Source organism: Platalea leucorodia (assembly GCF_965183815.1).
Source record: "Platalea leucorodia genome assembly, chromosome: Z".
In the NCBI taxonomy this organism is placed as follows: domain Eukaryota; kingdom Metazoa; phylum Chordata; class Aves; order Pelecaniformes; family Threskiornithidae; genus Platalea; species Platalea leucorodia.
The window spans coordinates 86,152,464-86,180,361 of NC_138858.1; the positions used below are offsets into that span (position 1 = coordinate 86,152,464).

Consider the following 27,898-nt stretch of genomic DNA (forward strand, 5'->3'; position numbering starts at 1 on the left):
GCATCCTGGGGCATCGGCACAGCCTATGTGGTTTAGCAGACTGGGAGTGCGGAGGAGAGCTGCTGCTCCTTCTCCGACTGCTCCATGAAGCTCCTAGCACAGGTCCTTCTGCCCTGACCAGGAGACATTGGCAAAGCCTGGCTGGGAAACCTTGAGCAGTTTGGGCAGGTTATCAAACCATTCCCTAAACACCACCACTTCGGGAAAGGAAATGGAAACTGTAAAACATTATAAAACTGTTAAAATAAAGGAAACTTTCCTTCCTTAGCCCAAATGGGTTTTCCTCGACTGAATATGAAGGACTGGCTGAGAGCAACAGTAATGCAAAAGCTTCTCAAAGACCCTAAGAATCCTTTATGACAGTGATGGAAAACCTACGCAGTGCTTTCTCACTACAGTCTCCCCTACACTCTCCACTACATAATATAAAAATACCTGAACATCATCATGGTATCACATGTATTTACAAACACACTCATACATGTTCTTCAGCACTTCCAAGGGTTGATCAAATATTTTCACTGAACAACAGCAGCACCTTATATTACATACATGTTACAAATTACTGAAAAAGTGTGTTTTAAAAAAGACTTGGAGTAGTTTACTGAAACTCAATTTGAGTTTATTCGTCGGCCTGTAAAGGCACATTTGTTCTTGACATCCAGCTGCAGAGGTCTCAAAACATTCACAAATACTTTTCAAAAAGCTTATGGTTCCTCTAACAAAACTACCACATTTTGAAAATTCTGGTACCTGGTAAGGCAAGGAAAGCTCAGCTGGAGAAATCAAACACAAACACATGAGAAGTGAGGTGGAACCGTGTCTCCAGTTGCACGCACATGCTGCATGCAAAGGCAGTGTCCTGAGACAATGCCCTGCACAGAGCCTTGGTGCAACTCGTCTTTATCTGAATACTGGATTGCAGGCTCTGTTTTTTACAGATCCAAACAACATCTTCAGAAAAAAAAAATTATACTTACTGGGAGAGTTACTTTCTTCAAGTGGCATTCCTTTTGCAGTAGTTCATAAACATATTTAGTAATGATCTGGAAGAAAAAACCAAAAAGATAAGAAGAAATGCAAACACACGTTAAACCGCTTACAGGAATGATATATCCAGGCAGACAACTTAAAGGATAGTTGATCGAACTTCTAAGCACTTGTATATGTTTTACCACTTATCTGAATTCTTTACTATACCACTAATTATAGAACTTGGAGCTTTACACAAAAAGGTCCTCTCTATCCCTCAGAAAAGGCTGCTAGCCAGTACAAAGAAATTGTAACTGTACCTGTGAATCCATCACGTGCTGCTGTGTGAATAATTATGTGCCTCAAAACTAAGGATTATAACCAATTAATATATACTCAGGGGTACAAGAAAGGCTTTCTTTGGCAAAGAAATACTTTAAAAGCATTTTTTCCATAAGCAGGACTCCTGAAACCCTCTCCCCTGCAGGATCACTTCATGAGCTACATGGAGAGCAGATCTTTAGTCACCCTCAGCACAAGTTGCCTTGCCATTTCTATTCACTGAACAGGGGAGGGATGGGTCAAAGGTTTCTAAATAGAAGAAAAACCCTGACTGATTCCCCACTATGGGGGAGTTTAAGTCTCTTGTCTCCATGTAGAAATAAAATTGAAATTTTAGACCTGAAACAAAAGGAATTATTTCAAAGAGTAACCCAAAAAAATCAACCTAGTCACAACGAAAGACTTGCTGTCTCAAATGTAACAAAGTTGTTCACACTTCAAAGGCTTGCCTAATATCTAGGGAAATTTTTTTTCACCCTTATATACAAGAACTTTCTAACTATTATTAATTTGGGAATTAAGCTGAGGAACAAACTAAAGCACTTTGTCCATATGGGGCTGTAAAATGGTTTGGAAGTAACTGCTTGGATTTCACTGGCTATGAGTTTAAAAAAAAATAAATTAAAAAAAAGACAAATTAAAGAGGAAAAAAAGTGCTCATTAAGAGCCTCAAATGGTGCTTGCCTTCCCTTTAAAGCTTGGGGGACCATGTTTAAATTCCAGACAGGACAAGATCTAAGTCCCAAAATATTAATCCAAGAATATCTGGGTACAAACCCAGCTGGTACTCTTTAGTCCAACCCCTCAAGGCCACAATTACAGCCATCTGAACCCACAGAATATTAATCCACAACAGAAACGTTGCTGTAACAAAGCTCTCAAGTGATGGCATCTTAACAACACACTATGAACTGAGCAAGTAGGAGCCAGGGTATCATAAACTTCAATTTTAATTTTCCAAATGCACAATTACCAAATAAAGTTTCAATGAAGTCCAAAAGTTTTCATTATGTACATGTGAGCAAACACAATATGCAAACGTTTGGAACACATTTGAACAAATTAGAGGTACTGACGAAAACTAATTAAAAACGTTGGCACATGCCCCTCCCTTCCTCTCACAAAAGCCCAAAATCTTTATTAGGATTACGTGAATTCTTTGCTACCCTGCTCAAATATGTTTATTGATAGAATTTTGTTCAAAAAACTTTATGGTTTTAAAGAAAATCGGTCTTACTGAACATTACTATCTACAGGGAAACTGCATTTGAAGAAGGAATTTAGCTGTGAGCGATGAGTTGATTTAAGACATGTTTATCCCCAAAGCAGTATGTTAGGAACATGCATACAGTGTAATTTTACCTTCAGGGCTGAACTTTTTATGGTTCACCGAAATCAACTTCAGTGTAATGCCAACAAGTAAAGCAGTTAAGTTCCAGCAGTCTCAGATGCTGATGTACAGACATTAAAATGAGTATAATGATAATATGGCCTTGAACATAGAAATTTTATTTTTCATTCAAAATCCACGCATCTACTAACCATCAAAAACACCAAAAGAACACTTGGAAGAGAAAAAAATTGATATGAAGAAATTATATTTTAGACAACACTTGCAAAAATTTACGCTTTTTTGCAGCTATGTGTTTATATCTATTTCTTCTGTTCTCTCTCATCTGTTTAGACTGTGATGTCTTCAGGGCAGAAGTAAACCTTTACACATTTTTCCACAGCCTGGCTCTATGGGGCTCTGATCCTAACTGGCTCTTTATGCACTACTCTAATATAATACATAGTGATATCAGCCTTAAAAATGGGACTGTTAAATCAGTAGGGCACTCTGGTATAGGAAAGACATAACCTAATGAATGCTTTTAATAAGAGTGAACACGAAGAAAGATACAGTAGGTTGGAGTCTTGGAGGCAAAGTGTGAGATTATGATCTTCAGGCAGCTCGGCACCTGCATGGTCTCCACAGCCCAGACAGACTTGAGGAAAAACTGCTGTAAACCGCCCCAGTACATATAAGACCACAAGAGGGTTTTTTTTGGCAGCACATCAACAAGTTCAGGGATATCCTAGCAGTGGCTGGATTTCTTGAAGTAGCACCGAAGCCCAAAATTTCCCAGATTTGAAAACATCATCATAATGGCCAGGTTTCCTGCACTTAGCACGGATGTGCCTGGAAAATCTAGCAAAATCCCGTCCTACCTAGGAATATGGCTGCAAGCACTGAAAATGCTACAAATCCAACATTACTTTTGGAATTGTATGCTTTTAATTACTTCTTGTGACCTTATCACTGATCTCTAATTTTGAAAAATTAACTTTTAAAATATCTTTTCTACAGGCATTAAAAAGAGAAGACAACTGTGCTATATTATTTATATAGCACTAGTTAGACTTACTATTACAAATCTATACAATTTAAATAGCCACAACTTCTTTAAGTAGTAGTATTAGCTCGTGTGTGCTGCTATTTTAAGATCTGAAAAATGTTGTAGGATGTTGAAAAGTGTCTTGTGACTTCTTCCATGAGACAGCAAGTACGGTTACACTCTATGAACTCTCCTGGACTAATAATCGGTCATGTGGTAGCTCATGACTGCAGGTATTTAGTGACAGAAGCTGTTCAATCCAGTCCAGTGTTAATAACTCATCTGGAACTACCAAGCAACAAATTGTCCAGTACAAGCCATTCTCAAGGCAAACTGTAACACTTGCTAGAGAGCCCTACTCACATAATTCGTACTAACCTGGGGTATTTATGCTTTTTCTAAGGCTCTTGCAACTCATAAGGTGTGCCAACACCGTAAGCAGTATGCTACATTGTAATTCAAGGTAATAAGGTTGCTGGTGAGCAGGCACCACCATGTCTGAGATGGGAAAGGAAAAAGAACCAACAGTAAGGCTTGCTCAAAGTGTGTGAAATTAATTGCCTGATGAATGGAGAAAAAAATGGTAATTCTCTAGTTCTTGTATAAGCCAATGGAAACTTCAACCCCATTTTACAGTATCTGTACTGTTCATTCACTTCCAAGTGCAGTCTATCAGGAAAACGCATCCCGAACAGGGTAAGTATCTGAACTAAGCACTATCAAGGTATTCTTATTGTCTGCTCTGAGAACTGGGGGAAAAAAAAACAAACACAAAACCAAAGAGATTCTATGCCTCTCATCATCTATTCTGATAACAAGGGAGAAATCCTTTCCAACCACAAAAAGGTACTTAGCCTAACACTTCCACCCCCCACAAAGCTTGTATTCAAACTGTGGGATAGGAGAAACTTTCTTCCCAGCACAAAGTGGTCCTCTTTGTAAGGAAACTAAATGGCTTATTCGCTCGCAGTCAGCTGAGGAGCCAGTGTCCTGCTTTCCATAAGCCTGAGCATCTTCCGTCCTAAATGAAGTCATAGCTTTTCTTACTTTTGTTGGACTACAAAAATTCCCAGAACGAAGGTAGGCTGATGAGAGCAGGGACCAAGGCCGAGTGGGGTGCATACTGAACAGTAAAAACAGTGGATTATCCTGGGCATATTAAAAAACACGAGTACCTAATCTCTGCTACCATTTCCTTGTTCCAGTTTTCCTTCATCTACTGTGGACAAGGTTGAGAGCAGTAATACATATGGCTCAGGACAGGAACCAAACTTCAGTGCTCACAACTGCCCTTCTGAGGAGTTCAAAATAGTAAGACTTCTGACTTACATTGGATATAACAGTGTGAATACCTCCAGAAGTACTCTTTCAAAGTGCTAGTGGCCCCAAATATAACATCTGCAAAGTTCAGTAGTCTTACAGATAATTAGGGAACAGACCTATGTCAGGAACAGTGATCCTTCATATGGATCCAGAATATAACCTGTTTTAATTACAGAAATATTAAATTTGGATGGACAGCAAAAAGGATAGAGACAGAGAAGACCACAGAAAGAAAAGAGAAACACATTATCTTATGACAGAGCTGAGACTTTACCCTTGCGTTGCTAAATATTCTGCACGATGGTGGCCAAGACTATAATGCTGCATGCAGTCTGCAGAGCAAAACTGAAACTCCAGATGGAAACATAGTTTAATACACATTAATTGCTAAGGTCCTGGCTTCATTTGACTTGTGTTCTTCTAAGATTATGTTGTTCATATAGAGGACTTTCTTCAGGACTGTTTTCAGTTACCAAAAAGCATTGAAAAATTCTGTTAGCAGCATAATTTGTAAAATCTTTGCAATACACCATCCTGAAGCTACACGATCAAAAGATCAATACCTGCACACAACTATGTGAAAAGAGAAATTAAAGACTAAGAGCCACTGAGACCAACATGTTTAAAGTTACAAAGATCCTGAAGGTACTGAAACCTAAACATGATCGTAAGTGGAGACAAATACCAAAGAGACTCTTCTGTGCACTAAGTATCAGAGGTCTTTAAACAGTAAAAATCTGGAAAAGAGGACAAACAAAAGCACGCCCACAAAGCAAGAAGGCAACTCCAAAATAACTCAGTTTAAAATAATATAACCCCATTTTAAGTTTGTAAGAAACTGAAAGAAGCCTTATAACACATATCAAAAATGTCAAGAAGCAGCCTGGCACACATGAGGAAGAGCAGAACTGCAGCTGACCCACTGGTGAACTTTTTCATAACAGAGATAGTCAGGTATACAGACAGCAGATCACAACTCAACAACTTGTTTCATAACACCTACATCCTAATCCAGAGGAGCTGCTTCAGTACATACCACATCAAAACCCATGCTGGGACGCAGTGAAGTGCACTGAGCCTTGCTTGTTGAGCCCCCTCCCTGCTGTGCTTTACAACCCAAGTTCTCTGAATTCTCTTTTTTTCCCCTGAGTATGCTCCCATTTTCAAAACCAACCACAGGTAACTCTACCCACCACCAGGCTATGTATACGAACAGAACAGCAAACTGGCTGCAGAAGAGAAAAAAAGACAAAGTAAACTACTAAAACTTGCAAAATGTTTTCTCAAGAGTGAATTCTCTGCTAAAAACACATTATAGAAGGCATAGTTCCGTGTGCTTTCTGGCCTTTTCCTTCTAAACCAGCACCTATCAGTAGTCACTGGAAATCATTACCATGCAACGAATGTTCATGGATTCATGACAGATGTGAGGAACTCTTCAGTTAGCACAAACCACAAAGTATCTTTGAAGACAATCAAACGCCACATGTCCCTCTCCTCTCCCATATGTGCATCCCTCATGACCAAAATGCCAACAACCCTGTCAAATGGTTGGTGTATGGTTAACACACAATAAAGAATAAAGAACATGTGACATGACAAAGGATAAAGTGCATGTGAGCAGTTGACATTACAACCACTCACATGACAGAGGACGGATTACAAGACCTTGGAGAAAGGATAAGTGAGTGCAAGCTGTTAACCCAAGTTGTCCACACCATTGCCTGCTCCTACACCCTTCTAGCAGATTTCTGGGAAAAAAGGAAACTGAGCACGTTACCGGTTAAATATATTCTTCTGGTGGACCAGATCCAGCTGGATGGATCTGAGATTTCCCACATCATGTTCCTTATTCACAGCTATTCAAAACACAAACAGAACCCCATCACGACCATTACTACTCGTTACCACTTTTCACTACTCCAAGGACTAAATGCAAATGGAGACAGAACTACTCTCTCAAAGTTAACAGAGGCTACTTCCCATCAAGAGTGAGATGTGTTGGCAATGATACACTGACTCAGTGGATAGGAGGCTTCTGCCTCCAAAGACGTCAACTTGTGAAACAACACTCCTTAAACACCTTATCAGATCACTTGTTTACATTAATTTTTAAAGACAGTTCTCAACGTACATGAAAGTGCAAAGAGTAATAGAATCTAACGGCAATAATTTTGCTTGTGGGTTTTTATTAGTGGCCAGATTTTTTAGAATAATACAGATATTGCATTTAAAATTAAGGAGACTGTAGCTAATAAAACATAGGTGCGATGGCACTTTCCTTCTTGCTTGACTTCCTGCTTTTTCATAAGTCATATCATAAAAAGGCTTTGTACGTTATTAGTGTCATTAGTAGTTTATTATTCCTCTATTAACCTTATGAGTTAACTATACTTTAACCTCAGTTTAATCTCCTACAGAATATATTACAGAAAAAAGAGAAAAAGAGAAAGGAAAAAATTACAATTAAAAATATTAGTGAAAAAGACTTGCTCAGAAGCCACTGAAGTGTGACCATCTCTACCCTCTACAATAACTTGCTCACATATAATTTGCTATGCTCTGAGTTGAAGTAAAGAAAAATGCAAAGGTTTTTATTTTTTTTTAGAGGATGCAGAAACAATTCAACCTTAGGTTCACCTGTCAATTCCCACCCTGTGACAGAACGGCACTTAAAATGTGTAACAGTTGAACATTACCAGTTCACCTGACAAATCCACGTATAGACCAAAATCAACCTAATTTCCCTTTGTGTTCTTTTTTTCCTACAGCAGTGTGTTCAACTTGACTTCGCACAGTACAGCAAGCAATTCACCATCAGCTCCCCAGACCTCTAAAATGCTTTCAAATATCAATTCAGACCTGACATAACAAGTTACAACCTCTTGAATCTTGAACCTTCTCAAAAAATGGATCTTTCACAGGCATAGAAAGGATACTATTTTCAAATAATTTAAATTCAGCCCAAGAGATTAGGCCCCTCAGCACTACTAGTATTTTCTAAGAACTTCAAGGCAGCATACACAGGTTGGAGGTTTTATCACTAATCTTAAAAATAAACAAGTATAAACCACTAGAAGCAATGCTATTACGAGTAATGGATTTTCTTGTTTTATAAGATTTGTCTCCTCATTGGTAATAAGCACTTTAACGCAGAAGGAGAAAATGAGTACGAGAAGGCAACAATCCTTATAAAATACAGTAGTCTACCCACAACTTTTTCCTCTTTGCAGTGTAAGAGCAATAACGTTCAGTGAAACAAATGCAAAATGAATTCCAACTGACTGCCCTGCGGCAAATCTCAAGTGGTGGGACTGACCCGAGGCTTGCTACTGTGGCTGCCATAGCCTTGGTTGAATGAGCTTTATTTTGACCCTCAAGTGACAAACCTGCCAATAAGTAACAATGAGAGAGGCAAAGGAACTTTTTGACATACTGCTCTTGGACACAGACTTACCTAAGAACTGGGACAAACAAAAAAAATCCACCATCACCATGCCAGAACAAAAAATCCTACAAGCTGAATGGACTTTCTAAAGGCTCTGTTCACTGCAAGCTAAAAAAAAAAAAAAAAAAAAAAAAAATCAATGGCAGTTTAAAAATCAACAAAAGACCTCACTTGGATTATAGTGTGGGCGAACAATTCATTAAGATGGAATTGACATTACCTCTAAGGGATTTCTTGCATTTTCCACTGAAAGCAGTTCAATTCAATCTTAACACACGGGCATGATATTCTGGATTCGGAGTTGACTGATCACAAATAGGATCTCAAGATCTTTTGAGAGAATTAAATGAAAAACAAGAGGGATTTGTCATGAATGCAGCATATACTGTTGATGTGATTTGACCCAATGTTTTGTTACATGGTCTTTGCTGACACCTGTTGGTTTATTTTTTTTTGTTTTTTTTTTTCTTTTTTTCCTTTTTAAGAAAAGCATCTCTAATTTTAGAAATCACTTGACAATTATTTAGCTTCAGAAATGACTTAATTACATAGCCCATCTTATAGAAATTCTCAATTCTTTTAAAATATGCACACATATACATATATATGTATTAGTACTAAGCAGAGGCTTTAATCAAGCACCTTGTGCTAGAAGCAATTAAACATCAGCAGAAAGCATGACCTCTATCCTCAAGCTGAGATAAGAAACAAAAGGATGAAAAGATTGCAAAACAAAGGAGGAAGCTAAAAAAGGCCCAAAAGAATAACAGAGGAATAAATATAAATGAGGCTTATAAACACGTTTTAATATTCCAATTCAAGAACTAAAAGTGAGGATTATCTCCTCTAAATTTCATATTACAGATGAGTTATGAAAAGGGATCTTGAAGAAAGAGCAGTAGCAGTTTTGATTATTCCAACTATTAATGAAAAAAATGTAGTTTAGGTGGAGAGGTGGTGCTACGCAGTTTTGAAAGGTTAAAATCCATGCCAAACCCAACTGACATATCAGATTAACATAGTTAAAGCATACCAGCTTTTGTAGTCACAGACAAAAAAGTCAGTGATGTGTCAAGCATCTCATTTTGCCACCTTTGATTCCTCAGCAGAAATGACCAGATAAATATTCACAGATGGACTGAAGGCTTAATTTTATGTAAATCCAGAGCAGAACTCAAATTAACACCTTCTTTCCATAGCAAGATGTCGTAACCATTTTGCCACTGTGCTCCAGAACAGTAGTGGGTCAAAATAAATTGGATTTACATAAATTTAGCTGAAAAGGGCCATGGTGCTGACCGTTAGCAGCGTTTCTTTTTTTCTTTTCTTGGCACAAATAGTAGTTGATACCCTCAGGAACACAAATCACAAAAATGTTTATAGTTTCACTATTAAATAATACCTGCACCTCTTTTTACTCGGTCAAGTAAACCAAATAGATTGCACCGGGGTCATTAACTCATCGCATACTTAAGCAGCAAACTCGGGACCCTCACTTGCTTAACTGACAAAAGCCAGCAGTTAACCTCTAAGAGAAATGGCTAGCTTTCTTGCTGCTTTTCTAGTCTATGGTTATGATACCTAGTACTCTGAAAGAAAGTTCCCCTTAAGGAGAGAAAAACCTGCCCTGAAGGCACTTTCTCTTCTGGGAGTACCAAGCTGAAGGTTAAGAAAACACCTTGGACATTGATTAACCTTTTTCTGTTCTTTTTCCTCACTGTTTCTCAGGAAAAGATTTCCTTTTTCTATTCCACATGATTGAGCCCATCTAACCTAGCCTTGTGTTCTGCTAGCAGGCAAACTCAAAAAGGAAGCAAACTATAAAAACTCCAGGTATGGTAAATGCCAGGAGAACTTTCGACCAAGAGGTAAGGAAGATTACTTCATATGTGACAAGTAAAATCCTGACACTTTCGCTCTTGTATAAAACACAGGGAACCATTTAATTTAACAATGAAATACATTATTATTTAAAGTGTCTTCATTAAATCAAATTTGGAAATGTTAATTTATGTGTTTTTTCTATTTTATTTTTAGAACATTCCTACAAGGAAGAAATATTCTTGGTAACTGAGTTTTATAAAATAAACTTCATAGCCCATACTACTTCACTTATAATAATAGGACAATATGTAAGGATATTGTTAGTTGCTCATGAATATTTATGTTGATGATGTCCAAAAAGCATAGCAGATCCTTTCTTCCTATGAAATTATGACTGAGAAACTAATGTAGCCAATCATGAAGCACACACATGTCCAAAGACAGCACATCAGTGTAGTACTTCTCATTAACCTATGTGGGCACAAGTAGTGGGAGAAGAGGAAAAACAGCTAATAGTGAAACTCTGTACACTACAATTTACTGTGTTTTACTGAATTTTACCTATATACTTCATTTGGGAAGGAATCACATCTTTTTCAGTCCAATCACTAAGATACAGTCCAATTACCAAAATTGCTTAACATGACAGTGACTAAGAAGGATCGTAACAATTTATGATTTTATGCAAACTTCAAATATTAGCTTGTGTCTTTGACCTTCTACTGAATACAAATATTGTGAGAAGAAAAGCCTTTTTTTTTTTTTAGTCAAATGGAACATTTAGCAAGCTCTAATGGAAATTTTACATTAAAACAGTATAATACTTAGCACGTCCAAATAATTAAGCAGTTATTTCTAAAAAGTCTGTGAATCTATGAAACAGCCTGAGTCAGAAAATACTGTGTAAAAGCCTGTTCTGATATCCATTTATAAACCGTGTGACCAGGATTGGTTCATGTTCACGTTAGTGTTTGTCAGTTTCCCAGCAGAAATTTGCATGATGGGATCCTTTGCTCTTTTGGAGGGGTGGGGCATGCAGAAGAATAGCCATGTTTGATTAGACAAGTGGTTCAATACAGTCATCAGTAACAAATATATCAAGTAGGAAGTAATGACAATTCCTACTGAACAATGATTGCAAAGCATTGGCTGAAAAGGAAACTTCTTCCTAACATCCCGTTTCTGTAACTTTTATGGTATTTCATAGAAACATTAAGTAAGCAATTTTATCACCTAGACACAAATAAAGAAAATCTGTGTGGGACAACCGGGGGATCAGGCCCAGCCAGCATGAGTTCACGAAGGGAAGATCCTGCTTGACCAACCTGATCTCCTTCTATGACAAGGTGACCTGCTTGGTGGATGAGGGGAAGGCTGTGGATGTTGTCTACCTGGACCTTAGTAAAGCCTTTGACACTGTCTCCCACAGCATTCTCCTGGAAAAACTGACTGCTCACTCTGTGCTGGGTTAAAAACTGGCTGGACAGCCGAGCCCAGAGAGTGGGCTCAGTGAATGGAGTCAAATCCAGTTGGCAACTGGTCACGAGTGGTGTTCCCCAGGGTTCAGTACTGGGGCTGGTTCTGTTTAATATCTTTATCAATGACCTGGATGAGGGGATTGAGTGCACCCTCAGTAAGTTTGCAGATGACACCAAGTTGGGCAGGAGTGTTGATCTGCCTGATGGTAGGAAGGCCCTACAGAGGGACCTGGACAGGCTGGATCAATGGGCTGGGGCCAAGTGTATGAGATTCAACAAGGCTCAGTGCCGGGTCCTGCACTTGGGTCACAACAACCCCATGCAACGCTACAGGCTGGGGGAGGAGTGGCTGGAGAGCTGCTCAGCCTAAAAGGACCTGGGGGTGTTGGCTGACAGCCACCTGAACATGAGCCAGCAGTGTGCTCAGGTGGCCAAGAGGGCCAATGGCATCCTGGCCTGTATCAGGAATAGTGTGGCCAGCAGGACCAGGGAGGTGATAGTGCTCCTGTACTCGGCACTGGTGAGGCCTCACCTCGAGTACTGTGTTCACTTTTGGGGCCCTCACTACAAGAAGGACATTGAGGTGCTGGAGCGTGTCCAAAGAAGGGCAATGAAGTTGCTGAAGGGTCTGGAGCACAAATCTTAGAAGGAGCGGCTGAGGGAGCTGGGGTTGTTTAGCCTGGAGAAGAGTAGGCTGAGGGGAGACCTTATTGCTCTCTACAACTACCTGAAAGGAGGCTGTAGTAAGGTGGGGGTCGGTCTCTTCTCCCTAGTAATAAGCGATAGGACGAGAGGAAATGGGCTCAAGTTGTGCCAGGGGAGATTTAGATTAGATATTACGAAAAATTTCTTCATGGAGAGAGTGGTCAGGCACTGGAACAGACTGCCCAGGGAAGTGGTGCAATCACAGTCCCTGGAAGTGTTCAAAAAACATGTGGATGTAGTGCTTAGGGACATGGTTTAGAGGGGGACCTGGCAGTTAGGTTAACAGGTTGGACTCGATCTCAGAGGTCCTTTCCAACCTTAACGATTCTATGATTCTATGAAAATGGACATCAACAACAGTGAGCAACATGATTGTGTGCAGTTTATAATTATACCACAGCTGCTAGCCTGCAGAGTTCCGTGTTTGGTGAAAGGGTGTTATAAAATAGAAAGACACATGAAAGACATTTTAAATTCCTCATATATCACACAAAATAAAGTGAATACAAATAACAGTCAAGAGAATAAAATGAAAAGGTGAGACTAGGAATCAGACAGATTTTTGCCTAAAAGCAACTTGTTCTGTGACAACAGAATTTGGTATAATTATCTCTATGCCATGAGAACAGAGCAGAGAATCTTCATTGAGGATGACTTGCCCTCCATCAAATACAAACCCATATTTATTGCTCTATAAAACATGCAGTGCTGTGATCACATACTGACTGAGCGTCTTCATTGCCCCTGCTATTGTCAGTCAATAATCTGGGCAACGGGCACACAGGCCCATGGGCACTCCCCCTTTGTTCTGCCTAAGGCCTAAACCAGACAGAAGAGGCGGGAGGAGACCAGCGTGTCACCACAGAGTTTGGCAGCAAGCAGGCTGACAAGTGACAGGTCATTGCATTACCATCTACAGTTTGCCTATAATCTTGTTTTCCATGCTCCTCCTTTTCCATTTCTCTCTTCTACAAACCAAGACTAAGTTGTAAACCTGGGACTACCTTTTGGCCAGTGTTCACAAGGTGGCTCTAATCTAGTTGAGCTCCTGGGCACTTCATCACACACAACAGCAGGTCCTGCTGCATTTGTGACTCAGGCTTGGGAAGCTGCTCTTGCAGATCGCTCCTGCACCCAGGAGAAGTGGAGCCTCCAGAGGGCAAGCAGCTACTACAGAGGCAGCTCCTGGCAGGACCTGCAGCAACTCACTGGTGACAGCAAGGCACAGGCAGACAGCAACCTACAGCTTGCCATGAGAACCCCATTTTTGTCCCCTAATTGATGGCAGAGACCAAGCTTTTTCTTGAGTTAATGAAAGAGAAGCTTTGCGTTTTTTAAACAGTAAAATGCCTCCACTGATACTGGAAACAATTACGGCTGCTCCTTTTGATAGTCATCCAAATACTCTGGTTTTGGCTGGGTTGAGGGGAAATGAATATTGTGGCTTCTCCTGCTATTTGTGCTGCTGGCTAATGTGCCTTATTTTCCCAACACAATATTCCTAAAATTATGAGTTGTAATGAAGGATCACGAACATACGCATTCCTGAATATTGGAAATCAGCCCAAAATTACATTACTACAATCTAAGTTAGGACCCTTTCTGTTACTGAATGTAGCCTGTCCAAAAAAATCTTTATGAAAGGGTACTAAAAATGTGTATCAACCTTCACTTTCCACTTGTATTCACCTTATGATTTACTTAATTTCTGTTCACTTTACCTGTATTATCTTTAGGGTTACAGGCTATTTTTATGTCAAAATTATTAGCAGGTCATTTAATACTGCAGCCAAATGAATCCTGCTTTCTAATGTATCTGACAATATCCTCAACAGGTTTCCTGTGGAGGTGGAAGGGTAAGCCCAAGAAACTTATAAACACAGGAATGTAGTGAGCATTTGACCAAAGATCCTAACTTTATAAAAGATGGTGGAAGAAAAGATATTTTTAAATTCTTAAGTCAGACTGTGAACTGAAATCAGATTTGTCTTACAGGAAGATCAACGGACACCATCTTGCGGATTTACTTTGGAATTAACCAATCATACTGTATCTGTATAAAGAAAAATCTGTTCCAGAAGGAAATACTAATGATATATTTTATTACTTTGCAGTTTTAGCTTACTGATGTAGAACGGATCAAACTTGAAGCCATATACTTGCAACTCAATGTGCACCTTGATAATTTCCACAAGCTGATTTCAACATATCCACTGTGAAAATTATTTGAATTTTATCTACCTACAACCATACACATCTGGAAATATTTTTGCATACTAGACATCACCGTGACCAAGAGCACTGAATTATGTTGACATCTGCAGGAACCGATCAGACCTCTCACTTCATGATTAATCCTTATGTGGTCCCTAGCAAAGTAGCATCCAATGCTCTCTGACATTCCCAAAATACTTAAGTGAGAAAAGGTGTGACACTGTAAACTGGATAGTAGACTGAAACCCAGGACAAACGAGAGCTCTGTTGCTGGCTGACTGCTCATTTTATCAAATAAGCTGTTTGCTTTTTATATATTACAAATTGATCTCAAGGCACACACTCTCTTAAAGTGCACTTTTGCCAAACACAATGGAGTTGAGCAGGGGTACATATGCTACTAGGTAATACTTTTTCAAGTGCATCATGACACATGTCTTGGGAAATTGGTTGGTGGAAGGCAATATGCACTCTGAAACCTCGAATAGCAGAGGTTTCTAGGAGCAGGTGGCAGAATCCATACTAAGAGCAGCACTTTTCAGAACCATAGCTTTGATATGGCAAGAAACCGTTCTTTCTTCTTTGAGTCTATCATGTTCTGACTGTAACAGTCTGACATTCAGTACCCTTCCTGAACAACCGGTTGAACAGTTGCGTAAGATTTGTGGTGCTCCTTCCAAAGTTTGCATACCATACTTAACAAAACCTCAGTGAATCATTACATCTGATGGCCTTACAAAACTTGGAAACCAGCACATTTTCTCCCTTAGAAGTCAGCTTCACAAATGTATGAGCCTAGCCGCCATCTACCATGGTCATTTCTCTCACATATCACAGGAGCGAGTTTCATCTAAGGCCTCATGTCTACTAGGAAGCTCCACCACCAGAGTATGCAGACAGACCTCTGTAGCAACCATTCATGGCTAGGTTGCTCCCGCTTAAAGGCAGGCTGCAATTTTTTAATTGATCAGCCTGATACAACTTTGAAGCTGCCCATGCTTTGAGCAGGGGAGTTAACTGCAGAATCCTCAGAGGTGCAACCAAAATTATTCTATGATTCTAAGATAATAACCACTACCACCAGGAAACGTACCCAAGAGACCAATACTTTCAATTACAAATACAATCAATTTACTGTATTTATATTTTAGTAATGCATATGATACTGATCAGTCAGTTGACTGGCAGAAACCCCCAGAAGGTACATTTACTACACTGACTGCTGTAATCCTCAATTTACCATCAAATGTAATGACAAACTGCTGTAATACTGGAAAAGGATTCATGAGTTCTGCTGTATCTTGGCCACTTATTTAAATTATATTCGGCCATTCACTTCTTTTACACATTGACTGTGAGGCTAGTTGCTCTCACAGAAAGAGTAACATATGTATACAGATGTACACACACTGCCAGAGCTCAGTTTGCATCTCCTGAGCGTTGAGTATGCTGGGTACACTATTTTCCAGTGAACAGTTTGACTTCTATGAAAAGCATATCCTTTCTGCAAAAAAATGCCAGATCCCTCCCTCAGTGAAAGATCTATGAAGTTTTAATCTGAAGAAACACCATGAAGAACTTGCGCAATTATCAGCATTGTGTCCTGACATCTTCGACATTTCATTCTGTCTCAACAAAAACAATTCCTATCCTAGAGTTTCAGCCTTTCTATTTTGCTGACAGCTATTTTAGCATTATTCCCCACCTCCATCGCTACCTGTGGTTTCATACAGGTTTTTACCTAGTACACAGAACACCATTTGTTTTAAAACTTAGAAGTTAAAAGCCTCCCTAAGTCAGCAGTAACAGAAATGTTCACTTCAAAGATTTGATGTGCATTTCCACAGTATCAAGTAAAGCAGGATTAAAAAGTTGTTTCAACAAAAATGATAGAAAACAAACACATTTTTTTTAAAACTTGGGATCAGCTGTAACAATCAATCTTGATACATTTAATGGCATAGAGAAAACAGAGTATCAAACCCCTGATGATCAGGCAGTAAGAATGCTTAGCACTTTCCAAGTACTTTCATTTAAAAATTTCTTCTGGTTACCTCCTAAATTTTTTTCTTTTGCTTGAACCTTCTGCCCTCCTACAATCTTCATAAACTGTGAGTCATTTCCTTCTTTCATTTATATCATTACCTTCAGATGGAGCAATCAACTACAGGAACACTACCTTTGTGCCTGTTGTACCGATATTATAAGAAAATAAAATACTTGGCCTCCATTTTTCATTTAAGTTTATATTTTTTGTATTTTTCTAACCAATTTCATGGAATCGAAAGTACATACAATATCCAGAAATGTTACTCATCTAGAACTGCAGCTTACATTGGACAAACACCTCCTTTTCTTACATTTACTATTTTCCCCTCTTGCTTAAACATCAGCTTTAAGGTCTACTGCACCAAAATTCTTATCGGCATGTGATGAAGGTGTATGTCTAATGCATGAAAATTAATCACATCTAAAAGCAAGTTCAGATTATAGAACTTAACAAAAACACTTCCAAATACATTTTATACATTTATTTGTACTTTTATGTGAAACATTCACATGCATTACGACTGGGATGGATATATGTCAGGTTTTATCTTAAAAAAAACCACTTAGAATAGAGCCATATATACTGGAAATGAGGACAGAAGCTGAATTCCTGAATCTAGGTATTAAAAACAACGTATAAAAATTAATTTCAGCATGTTAACCACCTTGAGTTTTAAACCGTTATTCTTTTCATTAAGCTTACTTGTTTTTTACATACTTTTTCCATCCTGTGTTATGGGGTGTCAGATCTACAGCAAAATAAGAGAAATTTACCATAATATCTGTATAATTTACACTGCTGGAAAGAAAGCAAAAATGTATCCATCCATTCCCCGCCCCCCCGTTAATTCAGTGCAAAGAGAAAAAATTATTTGTTTTTCTCTTCAAAGATCTTTCACATCTTATTACCAACAACATACTCAGGCTATCACTCAAGAGAGGAACTGAGGAACTGGAAAGAGTTAAGAGGTGCAACTAGCCAAAAATCACAAGAGGCAAATCTGGAAACTCTGAATGCAAGAAGGAATTGACATTATTTGTGGAGGAGCATGACACTTTCCTGAATTGTTACAGACAGGACGGTGCATGAGTTAAGATAAATAGCTACTTACTAAGCCTCTCAAAATCCTAACCAACCTATTGAACTGATCTTTCTTAATAGTCATAACTGCATCTAACAGCTTCAGGAACGCTAACCGGGTATTTCCGCTGCAGTGATCAACAGAAGATAACAGATATCAAAATTCAGTTGTGACTGAGTTAATGAATTGAGCAGCTGGAGCATCTTAAAGTAATTTTAGGCTGTTTGCACATACAGAAATACAACACACTATTGATTTATAATTGAATTTTTTTCCTTTCAAATTATTCCTATTAAGGAACTGACGCAGCTGATACAGCTTTATTAAAAAATATCACTATTCTGCTCAATTTTAAAAAAAATATTCCCTGAAAGCTGAAAGATATAGGTCTCTTGTTGAAGACACAGAAAGTGTTAAATTCTTTATCTTGGAGAAGCTGAAAATCCCGTGAAAGACTACTAACTCTTGCGGAGTTCTGCAACTGAGGTAAAATAAACATATTTTAAAAGTGCTGCTTGATGAAGGCAGTAATCTACATATCTCTGGTTTTCAAAACACTCCTGCCGAAACAGTAGGAAAATACTTCACCTTTCATAGAAACTTTTAGTATCGCTGATGCAAACAACAAATGAACATTCACAAGACAAAGGTGAACCAACTGGTTGCATCACATATGCTGATTTGTATTCTGCCTAAGCACTACTTAAATATAATTTTTTCTAGTCACCTTCTAGTTGGCAAAAAATCCATTTTTTTTCACCACTCCTTTAACAAAAAATAAGCCAACTATATCCCATCTTACTTCCTTGCTGCGAACCCTCTGTTGATCCTGGAGTTCACTATTCTATTCATTGTTTTTAAGTGGGAATAGGACCAATGATAATTCAGTTTTATTTTGCTGTGAAATTTTTTTTTTTTTTTAAATAAGAAAAAGGAGAAAGATGGGAATGGATACATTTAGATAAAAGGTGGATTATTTGTACTTTTAATTTCAGCTACATGAAAATGGTTGGTACAAAAGTTTATTAAGAGCTGAGAGTCTAAACTTTTGCATCGAAACCCAGGATGGCAAGAATGGTTCTAATTGAACTAAAGCTGCTGAAGGTTTTATTTTTAAAAAGCTCATGATTAACTCATTGAAACACTCCCCCTACTCCAATTTTTGTCTTCTTTTTAACAATTAGTACCATTCTTTGAATTGCAGCAACTTGCAAGTGCTTTATAAACAACCATCTGCCTTATTGTATCTTCTCTGCTTTTCACTGTTTATCAATTTAAAAATGTAAAACACATTTATCAACACATTTATCAACAATGTAACAAATTCCCATCTGGGTTTATGAGATGCTCATCATTTCTTTCAAGAATCATGCTAACAATAATTATGAAACTATCTCTGAACCTTTCGAGTACTGTCATGTTACTGTGATGAACCAACCTACTGCCAATTGCTGCCTACAAACGAGAACAGTTCACTGAAGCACATCTGACATAATCATTCCAGTAAAAAGTCTTCACAAACAGCAGATTTTGAAAGCGGATTTAGCATATGCAAATGAATATATTGCATGCAACAAAGATTCATATTTAAATTTAAATTTCCCTAGGTACTATTAAGTAGTCTTCAATCCTTGCTAAGCTCTCTGTCCATCTACTTCACTCACCAAAAAGCAATACTGCAGATAAACAGAATGTTAAAAGTTGAAATCTTTCTAAAATTCTGAAGACAGTACACATACACAATTTAGACTTTTTTGTGCTGCCCCTACTAGCATTTTCTTTCTGTTATCAAAGGCATTGGTTCAAAAAATGAATGAAGTAAAAGGACTGGAACCTTGTGGAAATGTACGATTACTTATAGCTTGGGAACTACTATTAGAGAGAAATTCAATATCCTGCCCCATGTTTAAGTGCGTTATCTAGATTGCTTTAAGTCTTCTGCGTTGTGTTTCTGTTTCACAGTTATCTATCACAAGTTGAAAATAATCAAGTTAGTATGAAAAAAAACCTGTAATCAATAAGGCACGGACTCCTCAAGAACTGCATTTATTATTGACCTTGGTGTCCAAAAAGTGATAGGTGTCATTTAAACTCTTCCTCCAACTGGTACATTCAAAAAGTCTCTATTCCATGTGGATTCTTATCTGTCTAATAAGAAATGAGATCACACATTAATTTACTTTAAAAAAACTTGCATAATCTCTCTCTTCTGCTCAGCTGTCTGTTTTTGTCCAAATAGCACAACTCTAACTATTTTTGTGACATTTACTCCACTGTAAAATTTTGCTAAAGCAAAAAGCTTCTGCAACATTCATTAGTAAATGGGGCACGACATGCATAGAACTAGCACTATCAAATTGCTTCCAAAGGACACTACCCAAAGTGTGATTTAATCACTTTAAAAAATAAGGATGGGGAGAATATTTCAACTGGGTGCTTTCACCCTACCTTTGAAACAGGACTTAAAGTCAGGAACAGTTTGTGTTACATTCTCAGTGAGGATTTTTACTGTCCCCATGAATATTTACCCTTACTTGACCGTAATACAAGACACTGAAAAAATGCAGTTTACACACGCTCAGCAGACACCTGTTAAGTATTTGGCATCTAATCTCTTTGAACAGGACCACCTCTGCAACAGGCTTAGCCAGGCAAGCATCCCATGAAAGCAAATGTCCATGAACCCGCCTATATATTATATCACTTATCAATTTATTTTGTCCTTTCAGTAAGACAAATTTTTCCAACCACTAAATAACTAAGAGCAAATACATAATAATAAGTCAAGGTACACAAATATAATTTTGCTTAATCCATAGTGTGCAGCATGTAATTTGTTACATTAAAGTCTCACTAGCCAGAGAAAATCTGGAATGTTTAGTGATAAACTGTCTGTGCAAAGAAACTGAAACTAGAGTGTAAGGATTTCTACTAATCATCTGCAAATTTTATTTGGAACTTGATCCTGCAGCCCTTATTCACAAGATCAGACCTATTGAGTTTATTCACATGAGCTTCGGCTGCAAGATTGGACCTTAAGTACTATCAGGTGCACGTGCAGCCTATCATCAGATTTTGGGTTATTCATGTAAGAAGCTACCCTTTCAAATGCAGACTACTTAATGCTTCCTTCTTCATTAACTTACATGTCCTCTTCTGCTGCTCTATGCTTTCATTTGTGCTATGTAAATAGCTTCTTTCTCTCAGTCATCCAAACAAATAATGCTCTTTGCAACCAAGGAGGAAATTAGTAGCAGGTGAACGCTTATTTTTTAAATTATGTTGAGACCAAGCTGTTCTTTAACTTAAAGGAGATCTGGAAAAAAAAAAAAAATCCCATTTTGCTACTTAGCGATCTTAATTATGGGTTGTCATTGTCATAATTCTACATACTTATTTTTTTCCCCCCACACAAATATTAACCTTGATGGTTAATCTACGTTATGATGAGCTGGACCTAACATTGTGTGCATACTTTAAAGCAGTTTATTTAGTGGAACAAGACTTTTCTGATGATGTAAAATTAACTGTATCTTATCATACATGAAACATGTAAGGAATTTCTGACTTAGGTGTTCTATTTCTTTACTTTCCATAACTGTTTCTACGCAAACATAAGGTATTTTCTTGTGCTATGGTGTGCTAACTGTAAAAAAAACAGCCTCAGCTCTTCTGCTACCTGCTTATATGCTTCTGCAGGTCAGACAGGCTGCAATTACAAGAGATAGCATACACTAGTCCTTGACTAAGACCACAGCAGGTGCATTTATATCACATTCCACATTGTAATCTACATATCTACAAATCCTATTTGACTTATTTAAAGACATGGGCAGCCAAGCAAACTGTCAGTACAGGTTAAAGTCTCTTCATTAGTGATGGCACTCACAAAAACATCTGCAAACATTAAATGGCCTCCAAGCAACCACCAAATTATAATTACCCAGTGCTAGAGCTGTAAGAGACACACAGAGGGACAGACAATAACTGCCTACTGATGCTAGGGATACTCTAGTTACTCGAAGACCATGGAAGGAGAATGTCAACATAATCTTTCTCAAATGAAGTCTTATTATCAACACAACCTACGTGACTGGCCAAATGCAAGGTAAAATCCCAGCAACAGATTTTAGTAGTATTTCCTTTATCATTTCAGCTAATGTCAATGTCATGATCAAGCAGGGGCTGAAGCTGACTGTTGGCAATTTCAGTAGCCATAATATCAATTGAAAGTGCAGTACAAACAATAAACACAGACATCTACTTAAAATGCAAGGAGACACACATCATGCCAGTCTAATCTGGAGTTTAACCTAGAATCCAAATCTCCATAACTCCTGGCCGGGGGGCATGGGGGGAGGAGGGGGATCAAACTTGAACTAGAATGGTGCGTCTGCACCAACTGAATTGTTGTCACAAAATTGTTCGCAATCGTACTTCAAACTTGCCACATGGATTAATCGGCAGTTAGAAGCAGCTGCAACACTATGTTCTGTGCACTTCTGTTGCCATTTTAATTTTTAAAAAGCAAATGGAGAGGCTCTCCACAAAATTCAATGCCGCAATAGCAATGACTGAACTAGAATCACAAAATTATGAACAGTTCACTAAATTGTCTATTAGGAGTACATATCAAGAGGCTGCAGAACAAATTGTGTGCCTGAAATAACAGATCAATGAATGAAGAATAAAGAGATGTAAGAAGTGGAGACGTTGACGAACCATTGTAATTTGTGAAGAATCAATTTCCATACAGCCAGAGTAATGGCAGAACATCACAGATAGTGTATTCATGACTTTTAACAGCAAAAAAATCATGGATTACCAAATGACAATTCATTAATGCTCCAAGAAAGAGAGAATGATGCTGTAATACAAGGCCAAGAAGTACATCCACTTTTTAAAATTAGTAAAATGCAATAAAAGCAGCCCACAATATATATGTCCAGTAAAAAAAAAAAAGTTGCCTTGGGCAGGATGGGTAAATCCTTTAAAAATCAGAAAACCATCATACAATGATTGAGTTAACAATGGAAACACTGAATATATAAAACATTTTTGACTGATGATACAAATCTAGCTACTTTATCATCTCCCTGTATGTCCAGCTACATAAATGCTCAGCCACAAATACATATTAGAGAACTCCTAAAGCCAAAGGATGATGTTTCAAAGCAAAGATCTAAGGCCAGATTTTACTACACCACCTTATGAATTATATGAGCTGCTCCTTCTTAAGCTATCACAGTTTGCTGAACACATCTTACCCTAGACTACAAAATGGCTAATCAGAGGGCCATATACCACTTCTGTACTATTCAACATCTACATCAGTGACTCACCAATCTATGGCACAAGAGGAGGTTTTATCTATGTGAACAAATGCCAAGGGTCTTGCCGGTCAGCATCTCCTGTGTTCTCAGATAACTGTATAAACACTCATTGTGCCAAAAACAGACAATGTAGCATTTATAAATTTGTGGCTTGTGTAATATCAAGCACCTAGCAGACAACAGACTGAAACACAGATGAGTTTCTTTCTTCTCTAAAAACACAAAACAAATAAACAACTTCAAACAATTCACCCTGTCAGATTCCTGACCTCAAACCTTCCTTGCCTTTTACCTCCCAATATAAACAAAGTGCATTTTCAAAGATCGCTCAAACCTGAACACAGAAAATGACTATAACTAAGGCAAAATGCACAAGACAGATCACAGACGTAAAGGACTCTTGTGGTTTAACCCTAGCCAGCAACTAAGCCCTACGCAGCTGCTTGCTCACTCTCCCTGCAGTGGGATGGGGGAGAGAATTGGAAGGGTAAAAGTGAGAAAACTCGTGGGTTGAGATAAGGACAGCTTAATAAGTAAAGCAAAAGCCGCGCGTGCAAGCACAGCACAACAAAGAATTCATTCACTATTTCCCATCAGCAGGCAGATGTTCAGCCATCTCCAGGAAAGCAGGGCTCCATCACACATAGCAGTGACTTGGGAAGACAAATGCCGTCACTCTGAATGTCCCCCCCTTCCTTCTTCTTCCCGCAGCTTTACATGCTGAGCATGGCGTCATATGGTGTGGGATATCCCTGTGGTCAGTTGGGGTCAGCTGTCCCAGCTCTGTCCCCTCCTACCTCCTTGTGCACCCCCAGCCTGCTCGCTGGTGGGGTGGGGTGAGAAGCAGAAAAGGCCTGGACTCTCTGTAAGCGCTGCTCAGCAGTAACAAAAACATCCCTGTATTATCAACACGGTTTTCAGCACAAATCCAAAACAAAGCCCCATACAAGCTGCTATGAAGAAAATTAACTGTATCCCGGACAAAAGCAGCACAGGCACCCACTCCATGGACACACCTCACCTCCTCGTTAACCAAAAATGACAAAAAGTTGCTCATACTATTATGGGTTGAAGCCATGGCACTCACTATTCAGATGCACAGAATGAGGAATTTGATGATGTTGCCAAACACGTACAAGAAGATGTGATAGCACAGGAAACCACATAGAGACATACTAATCTTTATAGTTGCATCTTGTCCAACTCATTTATTTGGAAAATAGGGAAATCTGAACAAAACAGGCACACACAAAGGTCTGCACACACAGACCATAGAATAGGTGACAATATGCTTCCTGCTGGAAGAAATGCATATCAGGTAACTTAGACAACGGAACAGATTGGGCAACAGCACGTTCCCTCTTTGGAAAAACATACAAGTTGTGGTGAAATGATGTGACTAGCAGCAGCAGTAGCCCCATTGTCTCCTCCCCTGCCACAGTTCTCGCAGGAATGAGGAGGAGGAGGAGAAGGTAAAAAGCAAGGTTCTTCAATCATCAGGAACAAAGCTCTGGCGCAACAAAGCAGTGCTCAACAGCTGGGCAGCTCCAGCACAGAGCCCAGGCTGACCTCTGAATGGAACAGAGGGGCTGAGCTAGCCACAGAGCACCAGATCACCACTCGGCAGAGGTTAAGAACAGATGGCCTGCTATTCCTGTTAATCAAGATGGGCAGAGACTTCTGCTGTGCACTCCTTTCTTAAGCCTGCATGCTCAGTGCCTACAGAAGTTCCCAGAGCCTATCCTGCTATACCTAGCAAAGACCATGTACTTAGATATTTCTTCAGCTTTAACAAATGCATTCTTGGCAGCATGAGAAACTATATGATATTTCTTCAGCTTTAACAAATGCATTCTTGGCAGCATGAGAAACTATATGAAACCATTTGGTGATAAACTTAATACACTTACTTATCTATCCAAGAAACTCAATCAAGATGCTTTATACTATTTACTTTGCAACAGTGTAGGACTGGCTGTCATTTCAAACATTTTAGTTTTCTTCTTACTCTCTAGTACACAAGTGTACTCGCTGGGGGTGCACAAGCAGCTGGAAGGGGGCACAGCCAGGTCAGCTGGCCCCAACTGACCGAAGGGATATTCCATGCCATATAACATCATGCTCAGCAATAAAAGCTGGGGGAAAGGAGGAGGAAGCGGGGATGTTTGGAGGTATCTTCCAATAAGGCATTTGTCTTCCCATTATGCATGAAGAGGCCCAGCTTTCCTGGAGATCACTAAACATCTGCCTGCTGATGGGAAGCAGTGAATTAATTCCTTATTTTGCTTTGCTTGCGTGCACAGCTTTTGCTTTACCTATTAAACTGTATCTCAGCCCACGAATTTTCTCACTTTTACCCTTCTGATTCTCTCCCCCATCCCACAGGGGCGAGTGAGCGGGCGGCTGTTGGGGGCTGAACTGCCCACTGGGGTTAAACCATGACAAGAAGAAAGTTTAAAAGACAAAATGTCTAAACATGCAAAATCAAACATATCTCCGAGTAGTCTGAATTAATGTAACAGAAAGAGTAAGTGGGGAATAAATGTGTTTAATCCTTACTAAAACAATAACGCTAATGAAAGTAGACAAGCCATGAGGCAAAAACAGTTCTCGAATGACATGCCATGATGATTCCAACAGAAACTGCTGGGCAACATTATGTAGTCTCTAAGAAAAAGACCCTAGTTAGTGCTCAGAACTGTGCATCGCCTTTCTCCAAAAGCCACCCTGATGTGAGCAGCATTACTACCTGGTGAGCACAAGTATGCTGAGGCTGTTCTTTCTGTTGGGCAGGGGAGGTTGTGACAGTGCAAGGAAGACCTCAGCACACACTGTTTTGCATCCACTGAGATCAGATGCCTTTCTTCTCAAGTCAACGCTCTGACTCCTAAAGCATTACAAAAAGCATGGCACTGAAATTAAAGTCATTTCACATAAAAAAGGAATCACGGTCAGTTGCTTCTGCACCTACTACATCCACAACATGCCTACAAAAAGCCTGGGAAGTACCAGTAGCATCCAAATATCTAACACATCAACAAATATTTAATCAATTAATCATTAGATCTCTACTTAATCAATCTGGTGGCTCCTGGTATCTCCTGGTAAAATGAGAAAACCAGCCAACACATTTATCTTCAGCTAGAAAGTAAAATGACATAGTTTTATACCCAGTGCTTTGCCTTGAGGAGAAGAAAGTTAAAGAAAATACTGGACTGTATAATATTCTCTGATTTGTGTAATCTAGATGATATTCTATCTTGACCAGACACTAAAGTCAAACTGTAGTCTAAATCACATCTTAAGCTATATAGCGGATAATGGAAACTACTGTTAGAGCATTAGCATGCAATAAATCCTGAAATACCTTTTCTTAAATGACTGCAGCCTCACTAAATCTTTCTTAACATATATAAAAGTATCACTTCTACAGAGAAACACAACAAAAACCACAGCACATCAATACATATACACATGCATACACGCACACAATTTATATACCTCTCCAAGAGCTTCATAGCGCTTTTGGTTCCATCTGTGCAAATCTTCACGATAATTAAAAACAAATGGCTCCCCGGTTTTTATGTGTCTTAACTGCCCTTCTGTAAAAGAAACAAAATCATTACATTTTAATACACTACTACATCAAAAGTAAGATACATTTAATTGTTGAAAATTTTAAAAGAAGTCTACATCTAAAAATCGGGCTATTATGAATTCCTTCACCTTTTTTGGTTGTAGTATTTTTGAAGGGAAAGAATTGTAGCATAAAACAAAATGTATTCCCCTTGAATGGTATGTATTGCTAGATAAAGCTAAACACAAGTGATGAGAGTGAAATTACATGCAGACATCAAATGCCAAACTGCTTTGCAAGAAATATTTATGTCCCAACTTTCATGGATTAACAGTGAAATGTAAACATTAGCAGTTAATACTTGATCTTCAATGTCAATTAGGTGATCACATTGTAGCTACAAATCCCGTACTTCAAAACCAACTGCATTATGAAGAAATGTGAGTACAAATTGAGCTGGAGGCTGGAAGGAAAGGAAACATTTATTTTCAAGATCAAAAATGTTCTAACTTAATCTGAAAAAAACCATGCCCACCGTTAAGGTAAATACCTAGGCACAGTGCAATCAAGTTAAGAGCTCTTAGATTCAGGGTACGCTGAGATTACAACAGTAAAACAAAGCAGAATGCAAAACCACATGCTGTTCTTAGATTCCAGTGTAACTTTCTGCAGTTGGTCTTGTTTATAGCAAAAGTTTAGTAGCATACTCAACCACAGATGAAGACATGGACTGAGTTAAAGTAACAATAATAATAAAATGGCAACCAAATAAGAAGCAAACTGCAGAAACCAGCTACCTTACCAGTAATGTTTCAGCTAATTAGACAAAACACAAGTTATGGTCTCAGAGCATCACAAAATTGCAGTAAATCAGAGAAACATTAAAAACAGGGATATGTACAAGTATCTCCTTTGAAAGCAGAAATGTCTGCATGATGAAAGTAAGGTTTCTCAGCAAAGTATTTCCTCTTGAATAGTAAGAAATCGCTAACTTAGTTCACAACTTTTCAGGACCTTTACATTTTGATTCTTCATGTTTTAAATAAAATATTTAAGATCTGATATCTCTAATAGTTATGCTTATCTGCTTACTTGACTTTTTTTTCCAGACCTGTCTTACCTCATGTAGTAGACACTAGGGGAATATTTTTTCCCAACTTGCTATACCCTGTC

General features: G+C 38.6%; 1 protein-coding gene across 4 annotated transcripts in view; it reads right to left on the reverse strand.

Moving 5' to 3' along the window:
* ARB2A (ARB2 cotranscriptional regulator A) overlaps positions 1 to 27,898 on the reverse strand; it is a 267,706-nt gene that overhangs the window by 211,678 nt on the left and 28,130 nt on the right. For all 4 annotated transcript variants that reach the window (XM_082337420.1, XM_082337421.1, XM_082337422.1 and 1 more), the window contains 2 exons: positions 26,650 to 26,750; positions 981 to 1,046 (listed from right to left, as the gene is read on the reverse strand). In XM_082337420.1, the coding sequence (XP_082193546.1) occupies positions 981 to 1,046; positions 26,650 to 26,750 (167 nt within the window). The remainder of the gene's footprint in view (positions 1 to 980; positions 1,047 to 26,649; positions 26,751 to 27,898) is intronic.